General features: G+C 66.4%; 2 protein-coding genes across 4 annotated transcripts; one reads left to right on the top strand and one right to left on the bottom strand.

Annotated features, from left to right (window-relative positions):
* Positions 1–1611: 1611 nt before the first annotated feature.
* On the bottom strand, positions 1612–9309 carry GATA2 (GATA binding protein 2). Its single transcript, XM_027957858.3, has 6 exons — positions 9126–9309; positions 8183–8459; positions 7155–7796; positions 5689–5834; positions 3647–3772; positions 1612–3284 (listed from the first exon to the last, which is right to left on the bottom strand). Exons 2-6 carry the CDS (start codon positions 8409–8411, stop codon positions 2985–2987), a joined length of 1443 nt encoding a protein of 480 aa, XP_027813659.1. The 5' UTR covers positions 8412–8459; positions 9126–9309; the 3' UTR covers positions 1612–2984.
* LOC132658223 (basic proline-rich protein-like) lies at positions 9294–12972 on the top strand. Of its 3 annotated transcripts, none has more exons than XM_060402968.1 (2): positions 9294–10740; positions 11092–12972. In XM_060402968.1, the coding sequence occupies exon 1, from the start codon at positions 9310–9312 to the stop codon at positions 10078–10080; it is 771 nt and encodes a 256-aa protein (XP_060258951.1). In that variant the 5' UTR covers positions 9294–9309; the 3' UTR covers positions 10081–10740; positions 11092–12972. The 3 variants fall into 3 exon arrangements, with proteins under 3 accessions (XP_060258951.1, XP_060258948.1, XP_060258950.1); XM_060402965.1 differs by having other exon boundaries at positions 9294–11381; positions 12250–12972; XM_060402967.1 differs by having other exon boundaries at positions 9294–11843; positions 12250–12972.
* Positions 12973–19455: the final 6483 nt, after the last annotated feature.

Here is a 19455-nt window from a genome sequence, read left to right as displayed (position 1 = left end):
GGCCAAGCCCCACGGCCGGGACGGGAGCTGCTGAGAGCCCGCCCTGACTACACAGCGGGCTGTTCCTGCTCCAGCAAGGGCGCGGGTGGAGGGCACAGCATGGGCAGGGGTGGCCTGGGTCAGGGCCCCAGGCAGGCACTCCCCTCCCTCTGTCCTGACTAGGGGGCTGGTCATCTGAGAGCCCCAGCAGGCACCCGAGCCCGCGCCCTCCAGCCTGCAGTCTGGGCTGAGGAGGATAAAGGGGAGCTTCCTGGGCAGTGGACGTGAGGGCCTGGGAGCAGGCAGATGGCCGTCAGATACACGTCGCCAGGGACCCAGGGAGCAGAGACGGTGGGGGTCAGGCTCATGGACGGTGAACAGAGGGACTTGAGGAATGTGGCCTCGGGGAGATCTGAGATCCTGCTGGGGAGAGGCAGCCTTGGCCACAGATCCAGGGCCGTGGGGAGTGAGCAGGTGATGGGGCATCAGCGTCCCTTTCGAGTCAGTGGCCACGACCACCCAGAGGTGTGTGATCTTGCGGGGATCGAGGCGCTGATGGTTAGAGACAGGTGTTCCTGGGGACCTGTGAGGCTGGTCCCCCGCTGCTGCTGCTGCTGGGGGATGAGGGACACTGGTCACCGGGGACTTGGAAGGGAAGACTCGGCCGTCACCTGTGTCGAATGTGATGACTCTCACTGGGGGGTCGGAAGATTCGATGGCAAGCAGGCCCCTCCGCGACCAGCACCAGTGGTCCGGAGGCCACTGGAGACGAGGGACCGAGGCATTGCTGAGGGCCGCTGGTGCTGGGGCAGCGTCGGCCTGCAGACGCTGGGCACGCACGAGCAGTCAGACCTGCCCCTGACTAGGACAGTCCTGATCGGTGGCCGCGCTCTGCGTGACCCGAGACAGCAGTGACAGGGCACGGTGGTGGTCGGGAGCAGGGGCGTCGGCAGCCAGGCAGCCCGGGCGCAGACCCTGCTGAAGACGGTGAGAGGCGGTTAGGAGCCCTGACTGGTGAGCAGGGCCTGCTGCTGGAGACACTGCCGAGCAGGCAGCGACGGGACACAGCCCCGAGCAGAGGCCTGGAGGAAACCCTGGTGATCACGAGCTGGCGATCGGCTGCTAGGAGACCAACTTCTGCAGCCACAGGCTCTGATCAGATGTGCCATTGATCAGGAACGTCAGTCATGATGACTGTCCCCAGTAACCAGAATCATTGATTAGAGAACAGCACTCAGTGACATCAGCGGTCAGAGACACCGGCGATCACGTTTGCCAGTGGACACGGACACCGGTGAGCAGGGAGCTCAGACACAGGAGCTCGAGGATGGCAGGGGGACGTGTCCCCCTGGGCTCTCCCTGAGCCCCACTGAGCCCTTAGGAAAACGGCCAGCACGTGGCTAGAGGGTGCAGAGCCCACAGCCTCCCTGAGCCTCCCCCGTACCCACCGAGACCCCGGGACCCCCACCAGGCAGTGAGGAAGTTCAGGTGGCTCAGGGGAGGCACAGGGACCCGTGTTCCAGGAGCCCCTCTGTCTGAACCCCAGGGCTGCAGGACCAGTTCACTCTTAACAATCCCCACACCCAGGTGGGACTCAGGAGCCCCGTGAGCCCATGAGGCAGGCCAGAGGCATTCACAAAAAGTATTTTATTATTCTTAACAGTATTCACTTTGAAGGAATAGGAAGAGAGCATACAATTTTTACAGACAATATATAAATGTTGTACATAATTAACAATAACTTAGTTCACTAATCCAAAATAAAACGAGCCAAATAAAACATAAAACCAGAAAATACTGCCGATCCTTCTTCTTATGCGGATACTAGCACAAAATAAGTTACTTCCGGCTGTGGTGCCCCCTATTGCACTCGGCCTACATCAGCACAGTCCTCTTCCTGGGCCGGCCCCGGCCAGCCGCAGCGCCCGCTGCGGCCGCAGACTCTCCGCCCGGAGACTCTCCGCCCGGACACGGTTATGTACAGCTGTACCTTGGGAAGGGTCCAGACACCCACAGCGTGGCGCAGCGGGAGCCTGGCAGCCCCACCTGCCGCGTCAGCCCCCCGAAGCCTGGAGCCGCCCCAGCCCCCGGCCCCCATCCGAGGCCGGTGCCATCTGAGAGTCTCTCCAGCCACAGCCTTGGTTTGCAGGTTTCCCTTTTCCCCACAGCAAGGGCTCCTGTGGCCACGTACAATTGACTGGACCCAAAGAGTTTAAACAGAAAAACTCATCAGCGAGTTAAGCTTATGCAGGTTTTCTCCTTTTGTTTTTATACGTTTTTCTTTTGCGTCAGTGTCGGAGAAGAGGGGGGTTCAGGGGCTAGCAGAAAAAGGAGTATGTACAGAGTGTCCCTGGCCGAGGCGGCGGCAGCGGCTCGGGGCCGAGGAGGGCACTCGGGTCAGGCTGGCTCCAGCCTCAGGACCAGAGCGCGATGTGGGAGACGCTTCCCCTCTCAAGAAAGCGCTTCCTTCCTGTGACCCAGCCCTGGCCTGGGAATCTGCACAGGGCCGCCCCTGATTGTCTCTGCCCTCCGGGGCCTTCAAGGCCCCCCTGGAGAGGCTCAGCCCAGCTGGGTTCGGCGCTTGCAGAGGGGGCCCAGGTCCCCCCAGAGACCTGCCCCCAGAGCCAGGCAGGCGGGCTGGCCACGTGGTGCTCGGCCCTAAGAACCAAGTCTCCCCGTCCTCGTGAGAAACCTGAGCCAGATCAACTCTGCCGCCTGCTCCCCTGCCTTCTCCGCGGCCCCCGAGGGTCCCTCGCCCGCTCGTGTCTCTTCAGAGTTGTCCTTCACGCTTACAGTCTTCGGTGGAAACCCCGCCTGGGTGTGGCCAGGCCTGCCTGGGAGCTGCTTCACAGTGGCGGCCAGGGCGCCCTCAGGCGAGGCCACGCGTGTCCAGCTGGGTGGGCAGGGGCCGCGGTCTCAGGGTGGGCCGGCCAGCTGGGCACTGGGTCCCCCGCGCCCTGGTAGTGCCGTCCCCGGTGTCCGTCCGTCGGTCCGTGGGGCGGTCCCTAGCCCATGGCGGTCACCATGCTGGACGGGTGGGGGTGGCCGAAGGAGAGGCTGGAGGAGGGGTGGATGGGCGTCGGGGTGGGCAGGATGTGTCCGGAGTGGCTGAAGGGTGGCAGGTGGCCCACAGGCGCCATGTGCCCCGCCAGGGCGGCGGCGCTGAAGGGGGAGGCCTTGTCCTGCACACACCGGGACAGCTCCTCGAAGCACTCGGCCCCCTTCTTGCTCTTCTTGGACTTGCTGGACATCTTCCGGTTCCGGGTCTGGATGCCTTCCTTCTTCATGGTCAGCGGCCTGTTCACCTGGGGGGCCACGCAGAGCTTTCAGAGGCTGGAGCTCCCTTCCCAGCCAGACCACAGCCCCAGCCTGGCCAGGGGGGCCCCACCGCGAGGCCCATCGGCCTCCAGGGCCTCCCCACCCTCCCTGCCAAGAGAGGCGCCGGGAGGCCACTGCCCCCGCCCACCGACCCTGCAGAAGCCCGCCCACGGCAGGCTCTGCTTCTGAGCAGAGAGGCCCGGTCATGGGGGGCGTCCTCCAGCAAGCCGCCCCCTCGTGGGAAGCCCTTCTGGCGCTCGCTTCCCAAGCCAAGCCACGCTGGGGCCGGCGGCCCAGGCCGCTCCCCGCAGCACGCAGCGTCCCCGGGGAGGGGCGGGGCGCGACTCACATTGTGCAGCTTATAGTAGAGGCCGCAGGCGTTGCACACCGGGTCCCCGTTGGCGTTCCGGCGCCATAAGGTGGTGGTGGTGGTCTGACAGTTCGCACAGCAGGTGCCTGCTCTCCTGGCGGCCGACTGGGGGGCGGGGCGGGGCAGGGTCGGCAAGGTGGACTCCCATGGCCCCCCGCGACCTCCCTCCAGACCCTCACGCCACCCCTGCTCCCTTCCCCCACCCACTGAGCCCAGAAGCCTCTGCATCTCAGAATCGGAAACTAAACCGTCAGAGATCTTCAGACTAAAGTGTTCTCAGAACCAAAGGGGCTGCAAGAGCTGCAAGGGAAAAGCAGCCGCCTCCCCCCCCCCCCCCCCGCCCCCGCCCCGAACACGAATGCCACACGAGGGAGCCGAGGCTCGGAGAGGGAGCCGAGGCTCGGAGAGGGAGCCGAGGCTCGGAGAGGGAGCCGAGGCTCGGAGAGGGAGCCGAGGCTCGGAGAGGGAGCCGAGGCTCGGAGAGGGAGCCGGTCTAGACGGCTGGCCCGTCCCCTTGGGCGCCTCAAGCTGGGGCTGTAATTCCCACAAAATACACAGTCCTGGGCACATCCAAAGCCCCAGAGCCAGAGGACAGGGCCCTGCAGCTGCCCAGGGCAGGGAGGGGAAATGCTCAGCAGTCAAGCTGCACACCGCCCAGCGCAGTAGCCACTGACCACGTGGCCATTTAAATACAATTGAACTACAGTTTAAACAAGTTAGAATTAGTTTCTTCAGTCACAGCGGCCACATTTGAGGGGCTCCCTAATCACAGCACAGCTGGAGGCAACCACGATGGATGGTGCACGCCCAGAAGGCGTCCATCGGTCACAACTTACTGGACAATGCTGACATACCTGTCCAGGGCCCTGTCCCCCAGTCCCCAGGGCCCTGACTGCCCCCAGCCCCTCGGGGAGTACAGGACTGACCCGGAGCCCCGGACTCCTGGAGGAGAAGGCAGCGGCAGGCGCCCCAGAGGCGGGGTGAGAGGAGCTTCACCCCAGAAAGCAGACACCCTCTCCAGCCCCACAGCAGCAGCACGTCCCAGGAAACGGCAGCGGGCGGATGGGCTGGGGGCGGGGAACCCAGGCCAGCAGGGGCAGGCGTGACCCCAGGCCCCAGGCTGGTCCAGAGGGGCCAGCCTGCAGCCCCGGGCGGGGAGGGGTGAGGGGTGAGTAAGCAGCCGGAGCTGGAATTCTGACTCAGGGGCTGGCCTCGCATCCTCCACCCGCCCGCCCGGGCCCTCACCCCGCCCTCGCTCCAGGAAAAAAAACCAGGGGCCCCCGAATCGGCAAGCGATTTAAGCCTCCCTCGTAAATCACTTCGCCCTGAAAAAATATATTTATTATTCTTAGCATTTTACGCATTATTTGCAGAGTGGAGAGTATTAGAAATTTCAAAACAGCCCAGCGAAAGGCAGGACTGAGCCGAGGAGAGAGACTGAAAACCCTCGGAGTCCGGAAACAGATACGCGAAGTTTCCTTATCTTTGGGCTGCAGATGTCCGGATAGGAAACTCCGGCAGGAGATCCGAAAGGGCATTTTTTTTAAATCACTCAAATGAAAATACACAGTATAGGTGACTCCATGGAAAAATAATAAAGGGCAGGTTTTTTTTTGGTGGTTGGTGTGTGTGTTTTATTTAAATAAGCACGAGGAGACTGTGTGTTGGGAAGCCAGGGAGAGCAGCCCGGGGCTACAGGGAACATGACTTCACGGCCCTATTTTTAAAAGTTTAACAGAGGCCAGGGGACGGGACCTGGGCCCCTGGATGCTCTGCTCTGGTGGTGGTGTTGGGGGGGAATCCCTGAAGGTACCAGGCGGGCTGCCCAGGGAAAAGCTGGCCTGGAAAGAATCTAGCCTGAAAAGCCGGGCTGCCCCAACTGCCAAGCAAGTGCTTCTCATGATAAAAGACTGCCTGCATTTGAAGGCTTGTTTTTTTGTGTGTAATTGACTGCGGGCTCGGCCCAGGTCGACGCTCTGCCCCAGGGGCTCCCCCACCTCCAGGCCCCCCGCCGCTCCTACCAGCCTCCGCTTGGGCTTGATGAGGGGCCGGTTCTGCCCGTTCATCTTGTGGTAGAGGCCGCAGGCGTTGCACAGATAATGCCCGGTGCCGTCCCGCCGCCACAGAGGGGTGGCCGTGGCCCCGCAGTTGACGCACTCCCGGCCTTCTGCAAGGGGACGGGGGACACAGGGTCACGCTGCTGCAGGGGCCGGTGGACTCTTAGTTCCAGCCGGGCTGGAGAGGGACCAGGAGGTGGGATTCAGAGGGCAGCGGGCCCCGGGGGTTCTGCTCAGGGCACCAGCTCCAGCCGGGCTGGAGGCTGGGCCGCCTCGAGTGCCTCTCTCCGCCCTGTCCTCTCTCCCCAGCTGCGTCTGCCTTTCCTGGGTCCCTGTCCCAGGCCCTCAGATTCTGCTCTCCGTCCCCCGTCCTCGGTCACTTCCGTCTCTCTCCCCAGCCTCCCTTGCCTTCCGCCGAGGCCCTGGACTGGGATGGAAGTTGCTGCTGTTTCAAACGAAGTAAATAATCAGCCCTTTCGGTTTTAGGCTGAGCGCCTTGCGGGTGGCTCCTGGTGGTGCTATTTTGTTTTGTTGTGAAAAGACCATCTGGAAACCAATTTGGGAGAAAGAACTACTTAAAAGGCCAGCGAGCTGGTCGGACGGGCTCCCCGACATAGGTCCCAAGTGGGCACGGGCGGTGGCCTCAGGGCGAGCTGACCCTGCACGTTTCTCCGCACGTCCTTTAAATCGGCAGCCCGCACGGGCAGGAGCGTGTGGCTTCTGGACTCTGGAGCGAATGTTCTACAAGTGACCTTGAAGGGAAGGAGGTGAGGACGGCGGGAGCCCCACAGCAGCCTCAGCGTCTGCTCCCCAGCTGGCTGTCTCCAGCCAGTCCCCTAGGCCAGGCAGAGGCAGCCCCTGACCCCCGAGCAGGGAGGGAGAGGGAAGGACACGCCAGGGGGCAGGGAGCGCTGGGCCCGGGAATTTGGCCTCGGGGGAACTCTCCCGAGGAGACTGGGAGCCGTGAGATCCCTGATTAACTGGCAGATCTAGATTCCTTAAGGGTCTGGAGCCCCGAGGAGGGCAGAGGGCCCCCAGCGCAGCACCGACGCTCACGGACACACGCGTCTGAGCCGCCACGCCGCGCTGCCTACACCCAGCGTTGTCTCTCACACAGTCATGAAAATGTTTGCTTCAGACTCAGGGAAGGGATGCAGGACCCCCAGGTGGGCAGTGGCCCACCTTGGAGGGGACGGTAAGCAATGGGAACAGGAAGCAAACTCTGGGGCCACCAGGAGCACCTAAGAAGGTCTGCGGGCGCCTTCTCCCCAGTTCTGGGGACTCAAAGATAGGTTGGGGGCCATCAGGCATGGACACCAGCCACCCCTTGGTCAGAGAGACCCGGGCCACCCCCTCACCTGGGTCTCAGCCCCCACCCACCGAAGCGCAGGCCCTCCCCACTCCAGGGAGGCCCTGGGCCCTCGCCTCACCTGAGCAGGAGCGGGCCTTGCTCCTCTGCTTTGGGGTGAAGCTGGAGGCCGGGCCGCCCAGGAAGCCTCCGGGGTGGAAGAGCCCACTGCTGTAGTCGTGGGCCGCGGCTGGCACATAGGAGGGGTAGGTGGGGATGGGGTGGTGAGTGGCAGGCTGGGTGCCCATGGTGGCCAGGCTGGGACGCAGGGGGCTGCCACCTTCCATCTTCATGGTCTCGCCCAGCGGCACCTGGTACTTGATGCCATCCTTGTCGTCCCCCCGGGGGGCGGTGCTCCCCCCTGCCGAGGAGGAGGCTGGCGAGGCGGCCCCGGTGGTACTGGGGTCCGGAGACACTTCCTTGGGGGGCGTGGGCGGGAAGCCGAAGAGGTGGGTGCCCGAGTGGGCTGCAGTGGGGGTCAGGGAGGCCACCGAGCCGCCGCCGCCCCCGCCCCCAGCCCCGGCCCCCGGGTACACAGACAGGGGCCCCCCGGGGCCTCCGGCGGCCGAGGGGTGCAGGGGTGTCTTGGAGAAGGGGCTCACGGTCCAGGGGTTGTGGTGGTGCGCGGCGGCCGCGGAGAGGGCTGCCTTGCCGCCGTCCAGCCAGGGCAGCCCCGGGCTGTGCAGCAAGTGTGGCCGGCACATTTGGCCTCCGGTCAGGCGGGCTGCGGGGGGAGGGAGCGTCAGGGTGCGCCGGGGGGAGCCAGGACGCCCCTCGACCGCGACCCCTCCCCAGAGACAACCGGAAACATAATACCCAGCCGGCAATTCACCAGGCACGTCAGGCCCTGAAGGACGAGTGGCACAGAAGGAGACGCTGGACGAGACCGGAGGGGCCCCTCCCCCCGCAGGCCAGCTGGGAACAGGCAGAATCCCCAGGGGCCCCGGAGTCTCCCCAAGAGGCCGCTGCCCACTCCTTTCCCGCCCCGATTTCTCAGCGGCCCCGATTGCTGCGGACCCCACATCCGGGAAGCAGGCAGCGGGCCTCCCCGCGTCCCGCGCCGGGCGCCCGGCGTCCGGGCTCCTGGTCACGCTCGGGCCCGGGGCTCACCGTGCGCCGGGCTGTAGGAGACGCGCGCACGCGCGTGGGCCGGGTTGGCGTAGTAGGGGTTGCCCTGCGAGTCGAGGTGGTTGAAGAAGACGTCCACCTCGTCGGGCGGCAGCAGCTGCGCCGGCTCCATGTAGTTGTGCGGCAGGCCCGGGTGGTGCGACTCGGGGTGCTGCGCGTTCAGCACGGCGGGGTGCGCCATCCAGCGCGGCTGCTCGGGAGCCACCTCCATGACTGGCGGCGGAGGCGCGGGGTCTGCGCGGAGGCGGTAGCGGCGCGCCTGCACGACGGAGGGGGCGTGAGGGGGGCCGTGAGGGGCGCCGCCGCGGCCGGACACCCCCAAGCCCCGCCGTGAGGCGTCCCGCGCGCCGCTGCGCCGGAGCCGAGCTCAGCCGCGGACTAGTCCCGGGTGGGAGGAAGGCCCAGAGCTCAAAACGAAAGGAGGGGCGCGGGGAGCCGGCTCAGCCACGCACGCTCACACGGTGACTCGGGTACCCAGAGCCACACACTTCTGCGCACGGGGTCACACGCGGGGACAAAACCTCGGCACCAGTGACCCCAACGCACGTAGAGAGCCGCACTTTAGTCACCCCCCATCTCGCCCCGCACCATGCCACCCCGCACCATCCCTGTGCATAAACACTGTAAAAAGTTAAAGCCCGGCGCCCGGGGGGCCCCCGCGGGGCGCACGATGCTGGCGACACTCAAAACTACTCTTGGCGCTGACCTCGACCCCCCAGACACACACACACACACACACACACACACGCGCGCGCGCGCAGCCCCACGGGCCAAGCGCCAGCCCCACGCGCGCTGCCCGGCGACACAGGCCGAACTTCTCACCGAGGTTCCGCACAGCGGCCACCCGCGGCCCGGCCCCCGCAGTGACCTCTCGGAGCCCGGCGCGCCCCAGGAACCCCCGCCCGCTCTCGCAGCCCGAACTTACAGACGCAGCGGCGCGGGAGGGGCGCGGCCTCGGCGCGGGCTCGGGGACGGCGCGTCCGGCGGGCCGGAGGGGCTCACGGGGTGCAAGCGGGGGGCAGCGCGCGCCTCGGCCTCGGGCCCGCCCGGCTCCGGCCGCTCCGCATCGTCCGGCCGCGCTGGCGCCAGCTCGCGGCTCCGGCACAGACATGAAGCGGGGGCCGCGCGCGCCTAAGAAGCGCGCGCCAGCCAATCAGCGCCGCGCGCCGCCCAGCCTCCGCCCCCCATTGGCCGGCCGGCGGCTCCCGGGCCGCGGACTCCGGACGCGCCCGCGGGCCGCCCCCCGCGCCCGCCCGCCCCCTCCCGGCGGCCCCTGCTGCCGACGCCCCCCGCCCGAGGACCCGCGCCCCCGGCGGGCTGCTGCGCCCCTTTCTCCGGGCGCGCGTGGTCCCCCTACCCTCCGGGCCCTGCTCCCAGTAACTAACCTCCAGCCGCGCCCCCTCCCCAGGAGCCTGGGCCGCGCACCCTCTGGGCGTTCGGTGTCCTCTCCAGGGGACCCCAGTCCGTCCACTCTCTCGGACCCCGCTCCTTTACCACTGAGCGTGGCCACGGTGGTCCAGCTACCTCCCCAGGCCGTTCCGGCCCCCAAACGGGGGCTCTGGCGAGACCGGGGCCAGGGAGTCGGAGAACAGCTGCGGGGCAGGAGCAGCGAGGGGCGGGAACTCCAGGGCCGCCGTGGGCACCTGGGCCTCGGGCGCTTAGAACCGCTGGACCCGGTGGACGTGGCCTGGCTGGGGCTCCGGGGAGGGGGAGGGGGAGGGGGCGCCCCCTTCCCGGGCGTGGCCTTCGCAGACCGAAGGGCCGAACTGCCTGGGGCGAGGCCGTGCAGACCCGGACTGGCGCCGGCGCCGGCTCGAAGGAGACGCCTCGGGGCGGGAGGAGGCATTTTCTTCCTGGGGGGTGGGGTGGGGGGTCCCTAAGGCGGCCCCTGGGTAGAAGGAGACGGTGGTCTGAGAACTAACCTCAGCCACCTGGAACTGCTCTCCACAAACGTCCAGTCCGGGGGTGCAGCCGCGGGTGAACCCGGCCCCGCGCGCCGCTGTCTTTGCTCGCTCCCATTGTACAGACGGGAGACCGAGGCGCCCAGGGAGTGGGTCGGGAAAAGGAAATTGGGGAGGGGGCCTGGAACAGGTGCGGGGGTAACGGGGAGTCACCGACGTCCTCCAGCCCCTCGCTCCTCGCTGGGCCCACGGCCCTCGGGGGTAGACGCCCAGAGGGATGCTAGGTGGGCCCGCGGCAGGAGGGAGGGCCGGGGTCCCGGCCACCCCCGGGAGGCGGGGGGAGGGGCGGCGGGATTGACAGTCGGTAATTGGGTAACTGGAGGCGGCTTCTCCGGCCGGGCAGCCCCGCCACCGCGACGCCGGGGCCCTGACGTCACCCGAATCGCCAGGAAATGAACTTTTTAATAATCTGAGGAGGGAGGAAAGCCCTCGGTCCCCTCGGCTCGGGGGGCACCAGGCCAGGCCGGGCTCCGCCGGCATGCCCCCGTCACCCCCTCCAAGGCCAGCTCCGGCAGCGCCAGGGGGCCTCCCCCTGCCTCGGCGTCCCGCCGGCCCTTTCTGCCCGAGGCCCTGGCGCAGGTAAAGGGGCAGGGGGGACAGGGGTGCAGAGGCCTGGGCCGAGGGAACCCGAGCGTCTCCGGCCCTTGGGGACCCGTCTGCCCTCGCCGCCGCCGCGCCTCCCGCTCCGGGGCGCGCGGGGCCCTGGCTTCTCGGAACTCCGCTCCGCGGGAGAGGAGGCCGGCGCTCGCCGGGTAAGGCGCACCGGGGCCGGGAGCGGGAGCGAGAGCTCGACACCCTGATCGCCGAGCCTCGGCTGCCGGCCCGGGCAGGTGAGTGGCCTCGGCGCCTCCCGGCTCGCGCGCCCGAAACGCGCGCGGCCTGGCCCGGACCTGGTCTCTCCGTACGTCTGTTTCTCCTCCCTGCCTGTAGCTTACGACTCATCAACGCGTAAAACGCGATCGCAGCGAAGCCTCTAGCCTGTCTTGCCGCCTCAGAGCCCAGCCTGGGCTTCTCAAAGACAACGCGGCACCGGGGACAATCCCCGGTGTCCGGAAGGCCGCCCCATGGAGTTCAAACTCGGGGACCGAGCGCCGGAGGCCCCGGACTCGCAGGCCGGCCGCGAGGCGGTGAACGCCGGAGCCGAGCGGAAGCTTACCGCCGGCCGCGATCCCAGCGTCGGCTCGCGGGGAGACGGTCGTTCCGAGCCTTCAGGAGAGCAGGTAATCGCCTTTTTCCCCCCAAAGCGCGGTTCAAATGATCGCCGGGGCTGGCAGGGTCTGCAGTTTCATAACCGCGAGCTCGGCTGCAAGCTCCTCCGGGGCAGCCTGAAGCCCCTCCGGGGCAGCGTCCCGGCCGCCGCAGGGATGAAGTGACCTGCCCGGTGGGTCTCTGCTCGAGCCGCAGACCCGCGCTGCCCGCCGGCCCGGCGCAGCTCGAAGCCCGAACGGGGGGATTTAATTACGCCGCTCGGCGGCTCAGAAAATCGCCGCGAAGAGGAGCTTAGCAGCGCAGTTAAGCAATGCTCGAGCGGGGGGCCTCTGGAGAGCCTCATCAGACCCCCTTCGCGCAATCCCGGCCTAAAGGAAAAAAGGGAAAGAGGGATCCTGCCCGGTCTCCCGGGAACATGGGGTCGCCTTCCCAGAGAAGGCGGATAGGCAGCCTGCTCGGCGGCGGCCTCCACGGTGAGTGAGCCCCTGCGTTGGACCCGGGACTGCAGCCTTCTCCCGCAGGAACCAACCCGCGGGGAGAGGGAGGCAGGCACCAGGCATCTCGGCCCCCAGCCGGCCAGTAGTGGGGGTCTCCCGAGAGTGTGTCCGCTGGACAGACCAATGGGTGCTAACCAGGAGCCTCCCCCACCGAGCAGTGAGACCACGGGATCCCTGCTGAGGGAACAAACCTCCAGGGAGGCTGAGGGCCGCTCCCAGCTCCGAGGATGGGCTGGGCTGGGCTGGGGATCCGAGGCTGTAGAGAGCGGATTTATGTCAACCTTTATGTAGGGCCTTGGACTTTGGGGGTCTCCAGACACCCACTTTGGAGACACGTGTTCCTTTTTTTTTTTCTTTCTTTTTTTTTTGGTTCACTTGCAAGGATTGTTGCGAATGCGGGTCGCTGCCCTTTGGTCTCACTGAAGCGGTCCCTTTCCTTACATGGGAACAAGATTTTACAAAGGACTGGGGAAGGGCAGCCACGAAAACAGTTTTCTAACGACCTTTTCCAAATGACTGGAGACTCGCCGGTGGAGCGTGGCTCGGAGGTGCCTGGGTGATTTCGCAGGGAGCTTGGAGTGCAGACATCCGGAGCCTCAGCCCCGCGCCCAGCTGCCCAGGGCTCCCTCATCCCGGGCAAGCCTCCTCCCCGCCCTTTGTTTCGACTTCGCTCCCCTCTGGGGCTGTAAGTTCGCCCTATCTTTGTAACCGAATTCTTCTCACCTTTTCCTGTGGGCGCTAATTGGCCAGCAGTGCAGGGCGTTTAAAGAAATCCATTTGCTCAGCAGCTGCCTTCCATAGGGATATTTACTTTGCCACCCAGCAGCCCCCCAACTCCACTCTGGCAGTGTGACTTGAGGGGTCCTGAGGAGGAGTAGGGGACTGCTCTGGCCAGAGGGGTTCAGAAGTCTCTAAGGCAAGACCTGAGATCGGGCCTCAGCCATCCTCCAGAGGGGCACCCCCGTGCGGGGACCAGGAGCCCCCGCTCTTTCAGGTTCACTCCCAGCCCCCTAAACTCCGACTCTCTCTCTCCCCCTTCTCCCTGCTGATTCTCCCACTCCCTGTATGTCCTGGACCTTTCTGAATCATAAAGACCAGGGCCCAACGTCCTTCGTGTGTCTGCACCCTGGGCCCAGGCTCCTGGGAGATCTTGGGAGGTTCTACCCGCCACCTCCAAGCCCAGCTGCGCGGGGCCCTGCTGAGACCTGCAGACATGCAAGCGCGGTTCCCCCTCCGAGAGCGGCCGCGGTTTGCTCGCAGGCCGGGCAGCCCTGCAGCCCTGCAGTAGGACAGCGGGTAAATCCGATTCGTTAGATGCAATTTGTCAACCCGGCTGGGAAACGCGACCCAGACGCCCGGGCCGCCGCTGGCCCTTCCTGCTTCTCGGATCCTGCCTGCTCATGAACGAATCCCAGCGCGAAGAGCCTGTGTAGACCAGAGCTCACAGCCAGATGTCCCCGACCCCTGGAGACCTGGCTTTTTCCAAAACAACGAATTTCCTTCCGTGTTTTCCGGGAAAGGAGCGGCCGCAGCATCCGGGGGCCCTGAATGCCAGACCTTTCCCCTCGCGGTTGGGGCAACCTGGAGTCCAAGCCTGACCTCTGCGGAACGATTCTAAATGCCCTGGGTGTAGACAAACCCAGACCCCCGCCGTCTACGCCTCCCGCCTCCCCGGAGGCAGATCCCTGAGCCGGCGGCGGCCCCATTCTTATTGAAATTCCACTAAAAGGATTCCGACTCCGGCATGGGGCAAGGGGGGAGACTTCCAGACCCCAGGTTCTCCCCACCCGCACCCCAGCCACACAAGATAAAGGGCCGAGGGGCGCGGCGCGCGGGGGCGCACGCAAGAGCGCGCCGGGTTAAGCCGCGCAAAGCCGGCGCACGGGGCCAGCCGGCAGGTGCAGCCCGCGATCGGCTGCCCGGCTCGGGCGCATCGCTGCCGCGGCCTGGAGGTGGGGGGCGGCCAACACAAAGGGCCCGGCCCCGGGGCTGGGGCGGGAGGGTGCTCTCTGCGTCTCCCGGAGCAACCGGGAACCCGGGGCCTACGGCTCCGTCAGAGAAATGGGAAGGCTCCTGCCCGAGTCGGGCCTGCTGGCCACAACTCCCCCAAACGCGCTCTCCGGTTTTGGCCCCTGTGACCTGGGGTTCCAGGCGCTCGGGTTCTTACTGCGAGCCCCGAAGGCCACATGTTGGGGGCACCAGGCCAGGCGGACTGCTCGTCTAGGATGCCAGGTGGGCCGAGCCTGGGGACTGGCAGGGCCCTGGCCGGGCGAAGGGTCGACTTACCAAGCGAGATGCGGTGGGCGGCGCCCCCGGGCGGCCGGGTCCGGGGCGGAGCGGGGCGCCCAGGGAGCCGCGCGGGCAGGCCGCGTCACCAGCGGGGCCCGAGCGGCGCGGAGAGCGGCCTCATGGTGTGCGGCGGGCGGCTTTTGTTTGCGGGGTGGATGACGGGGCGACGGCAGCCAGGAGGAGACGTGAGCGGTGAGCCCGCGCGGCGCTGGCCCTCCCTGCCCCCCGCCGCGGCGGGCTGCTTTTATTTCGACATCACCTTGGGGGGGAGGGGAGGCGGGTGCGCTGCGTGGGGGGGGGGCAGGAGGGCGCCGGGGCTCTTGCCCAGCCTCCCTGGTCCAGCCACTGGCGGCTGGTGGGCGGTGGGCACTCAGGGCGCCTCTGCCTACTTGCCGGCACTCCAGCCCACTCCCGCCGTGGCAGGGGCGCACACGGTGGGATGCGCTCAGAAAGGCCGCCGGTCTGTCTTCCAAGACTCTCCCCCGGGACCTCCAGAGACGTGGGCACACGCGCTCAACACATGCACGCACACGGATGCCTGCTCGTCCTCATCCAATCCGCCTCCAGTCGCACGGCCACATGTACATCCGTGCACACCCATTAGCACACGGCGTGGATGGACATCCTCAGGCAGGAGGTCTGGGTCACACCTAAGTGCACACACGCAAATGTAGCTTGACGCCCATCTAACATTCACACGACTGCCTCACTCCCAGGTTGATCAGGCTGGGTGTAACAAAGCCCTTGCCCTGGCCCACCTACAGCCCACCCCACCTCCAGAGCAGCCAGGGGATTTCAGAAGTGGAGTTTGAGGCACCGCCTGGCCCTTCCCAGGAGACACCTGGAGTGAGAGGGCGGTGGGGGCAGAGAGCTGTTCTTGGAAGGCTGGGTGGAGGAGCAGGGAGTTTTCACCCCAAGAAGATCCTGAGGTTGGGAGCTAGGAAGGCCAGTTCTTGAATTTCCAAAGTTCCTACCAGGAGATTCAGCACGGTGGCTGGAGTCCCATCCCAGCTGCCCAGGGAGAGTGAAAGTGTCCTTGGGGACCTTTGGCCCAAAGACAAAGTACTTTGCCTCCAAAAGACTGGGAAGTGCTTGCCCAGGTGTGTCCCAGTTGCCAGGCCAGCGGCGTCCACTGCGTGGGGGGCTTTCTTGGAAGCTGGGGGTGGCTGTACTGCCTGTGCGAGCCCTCTGGGCTGAGAGCCCGCGTGTGTCTGTGGCCATTTGTGAGCACACTGGGAGGGAAGTCTGCAAAGCTGAGGCTGCTGGTCTGTCTGCTTCCTCTTGAGGCCCCGGATACTCTGTGTGCTGTCCTGTGGGTCCCTGCGAGCTCGTGTATTGTGTGTGGCTGCTGCAGAGTGCGACCCCACGAGTGCTCTCGGGAGGGAGTAGCTCTGGACTTGGACGTGTGCCCCTGTGTATCTGTGAGACCAGGGTGACCGTGGACCTTGCGATAGGAAGTGGGCATTTCCAGGTGCCTGGCTACACGTTGCTGCCTGTCCCTGAGGACACACGCAGGAGCGGGGCGGCAGCAGCGGCGTCTCGGGCCCCCTGTGTCTGTGAGCTGGGCTGCGGGCCTCCAGGCGCACGGGTCTATCTGCCAGCTGCGTGCGACTCTTCCCAGGGTGACTGTCTGCGGGCTGCGGAGGAGTGTGTCCCTGGCTGACACTATGTGCGTCTCTTCCCAGACTGCCTGCCTGTGCACTTCCCTGACCAGCAGGGCAGGCCGCCAGCGGAACCAGGGTGCCATTTGCGAGGGCACTTGCTGTCTGTCTGTGGGAGGGGGAGATGAGCTGATAAGGCTTATCTGCCAAAGCCAGCGCCATGCTGAATAACTGCTCTAATGAGGTGGCCTCCTTGGGGGGGGGGGGGACGGGGGGCACAGGAGTGCACCCCACAAACCCAGCAGGCGCTGTGTCTACAGGGCCTTTCCTAGTCTGCCCTGCTCCCTGGGAGGGGGATTCCGCCTCCCCCCCCAGTTACCATCTCCTTTCCCGGAGGGGCTGGAGTCTCCCTGGGGTGGATGGAGAGACAAGGAGAGTCTATGCTAGAAAGGTCCAGAGAGACAGGTAAAGGGGACAGGCAGGGAGACCCCAGGACAGACTGTAAAAAGCAACAGCGATAATGGTGGAGGGTTGGGGGAGCCTCCGGGATACAACCAAAAAGTAGCAGAAAGAAAAGAAAAAAAAAAGTGGCAGAAAGGGTTGGAGAGATGGGAAGGAAAGCTGTGAAAGTGTTAACCAGAGAAAGAGACACGGTCAGAGAGACGAGAGAGAGAGATGGAGAGAAGGGCACCCCAGGGGCTCCTAGACCTCGGCGGGGAGGGCGAGCGGAGAAAGGGCCCCTCGGGGAAGGAGGCGGGAGAGCAGACGTGAAAGATAGACTGGGCGGGGTGGCAGACGCGGACGGACCGCCAGCCGCGCCCTCCCCCCACCGCCCCCCGCACGTCCGAGCATCCTCGAGTGCCCAGGCCCGCCGCCGGGAGGGCGTGAGCGTGGAGCCCGCGGGCGGGAGGGCGGGGCCCCAAGGCGCGGGCAGGGGGGTCCGCGCGGGGCTGCGCCGCTGTCCGGGGGTAATTTTTCATCTCGGCCGGCTAATCTTTGTTCCCGGCGAAGATAATGAATAGCCAATCGTTATCTGCCCGGCTCCCGGAGGCTGCCCGAGAATGGGGCTGTACAGGGTTAGGGAATTGTCTCCAAAGTGCCGCGGAATAAATGGTGCTCCTTATCTCTGCCTTCCAGATTATCGGAGCCCTTTCAGAGCGCGCACAACAAATGCGCCCGCCATCGAATGCATCATTTACCACCGCAGGTCCGCGCGTTGATGGGCAGGCAGATAGCCGTCTGCGGGGGGCATTCGGGCGCCCGGTGCGCGGGCCGCCGGCCGGCCTGCCTGCCGAAGGCACCCAAGTGTGTGTCCCCGGGTGTGTCCGGCGTGTGTAAATGAGCAGGGCGGTGTGCCAGTGGGTGGGCCCCGAACGAGCAGGGTTGTTGGCGTACCTGCGGGCGCGTCGAACAAGTGTGAGATGAGGAAGCGCGGGGGTGTGTGCTCAGGGCGAGTGTGGGCGTGGTCCAGGTGAGGCTGCCTGAGGAAGGGGTGCTGCGTGAGCGTGCGGGCATGCGTGTCCCCCAGCGTGAGCAGACACGTGCGAGGAGGAGCGGTGGTGCCAGCCTGCGGGTGAAGGCGTGGCTGGGGGGGTGTTCCACGTGTCTGCCCTCCTCAAGGCCGTCTAAGAGTGCACACGGGAGGAGGTGTCGCCTGACACCAGGCCAGGCTGTGGGTCCTCGGGTCCGCATGCTCCTAGGCGCGTGCCTCCACGCGTGACTCTCTGCACAGGTCTGCACGAGGGTGGGTGCGGCCTCGTGTATCTTCTGTGTGTCCTGGCGAGGGGGCAGGGGCCTGGCCCTGGGCCTGCCGGTGGTGGGCCCCCCACCCCCAACCCCGCACACACCAGCCGGCCCCACTCCTGCCAGAGGGGGTGTGTGCCAGGCACCAAACGAGGAGCTCGGCAACACCCAGGGGTCCCCGCCCGCCTCGAGGCTCGCCTGCCCGGGGCCCCAGAGCCCCCTCGCTCAGGACCTGCGGCGAGAGAGACCGGAGCCCCGCCGCCAGGGGTCCCCGCGCCGCCCACAAAGGCCGTGCTTTCCAGGCGTGCGCGCGCACCGACATGGACACACACGCACACGCACACACGCACGCACACGCGATGGTCCCCATGGCGACGCAGATAGCGCCGCAGCCATTTTCCCTGTCTCCCAGGAGCCTATTATACGCCGGGATTAGCTCGTCGCCAGGCAGGTCAAACCCAAAGTCGCCCCACCTGCGGCGCCGCCCCGCCCCCGCCCCGCCCCCCGGCCGGGCCCGCGACCCCCGGCGCGCGGGCGCAGCGCGCCCCCTGGCGGCCCCGCGCGGGAGCGGCGGCCCGGGTCTCCGTCCGCCGCCGCCGCGTCCCCAGGCCCGCCGGGCCCCGGGACACACCCCCCGAGTGTCTGCCGAAAGGATGGATGCATCGGCAGGAGATCGCAGACGGGGCCGCCTGTCAACGCCACCCAGCCTAGCTGGCAGCCAGCTCACCTCTCAGAAGGACCCTCGAGAACCTACCTAACAGGCCTCACTGACCCTCAGACCCGGTGTCCCCGCCTCCTGCCGCGGCCGCAGGGGCCGCCTGCCGCGCTCTGGGGCCCGAGCATCCCCGTCCTGGGCGCTCCGCCTGCTGTCGCCCTGCCTGCCCCTCTGTTCTGTCTACTGAGTGCTTCTCTTGCAGTGCGGACTGGGCGCGACGTGAACTGGCCGGGTCTGTGACTGCTGGCCCCTGGGGGGCGCGGGGGGTGGGGGGCGGCTGGCTTGTTCCCCGCAGGCCCTCAGCCCTGGAATCCTTGGGGGTCCAGGGAATGCGGGCAGGTGGGCCGGGCCCGGCATCTCCGCTCCACTGTTACAGCCTGCCCACCACCCAGGGTGTGTGGTGCACCCTGGTCCCCGGGGTGTCGGCTCCACTGACCTGCTGCGGCCTCCAAGTCTGGTGGTGGGGGTTGAGGACCCCCGCCGTGTGTTTTCGAGGGCAGGGACAGGAGCCTGGTCTCTCCCCCAGCCTGGGCCCCAGGAGACTTCACTCGTAATACGAGATAATTGCCCCGCCTTGTCATCAGGCTGCGATGATGAATTGCTGTGAGCGGGCCGACAGGAGGCCACGGCCCCAGTGGGCTTCCAGGTGGAGCTCGGCCTGCCCGTCTCCCTCGACAGGGGCTGCTCAGCAGTGCCGTTCCTCCCGGAGCACCTCAGGCTCGGGCCGGACCCCCCAGCACGCACAGCCCCTCCCGGCTGGGTGGCCTTTGGCAAGCTCCTTTGGTACTCTGAGCCTCGGGTCAGGCCCCGGCATTGTTGCGAGAATTCCTCCCGAGCGAGTATTTAAACAGCAAGTCTCGAGCGACAGCCCACTACTACCGATACTTGGAAGCGGAAGAGTTCGCGTGAAGAGACTCATTTCCAGGTTCGCTTGCAAACCTGGCTGTCCCAGGCCCACATTCGGCATGGCGGAGGTGGTCTCACCAGCCTCGTGCCCCCCTGCAGGCCCCTGGGTCGGGGATGTGTCCTCCGCAGGAATAAGGGCGGCTGTTTCCAGTGTCTTTCCGCCTCGGTTCTGTAAAGTCCTTAGGCGCTTGTCAGCTAATAGGTCCAGTGGGCGCTTTCCAGTGCCCGGCAGCAGCATCTGCACCCTGGGTGCATGGTGCCGAACAGAGTGTGCTGGCGCCTGTCTAGGCATTGCCTCTGCGAGCGAGCAGGCTCACACCCGTGAACACACTGT

Source organism: Ovis aries, chromosome 19 (assembly GCF_016772045.2).
Source record: "Ovis aries strain OAR_USU_Benz2616 breed Rambouillet chromosome 19, ARS-UI_Ramb_v3.0, whole genome shotgun sequence".
Lineage (NCBI taxonomy): Eukaryota > Metazoa > Chordata > Mammalia > Artiodactyla > Bovidae > Ovis > Ovis aries.
Note: the sequence above shows the minus strand (reverse complement) of the source record. Positions and strands in the feature narration are given on the sequence as shown.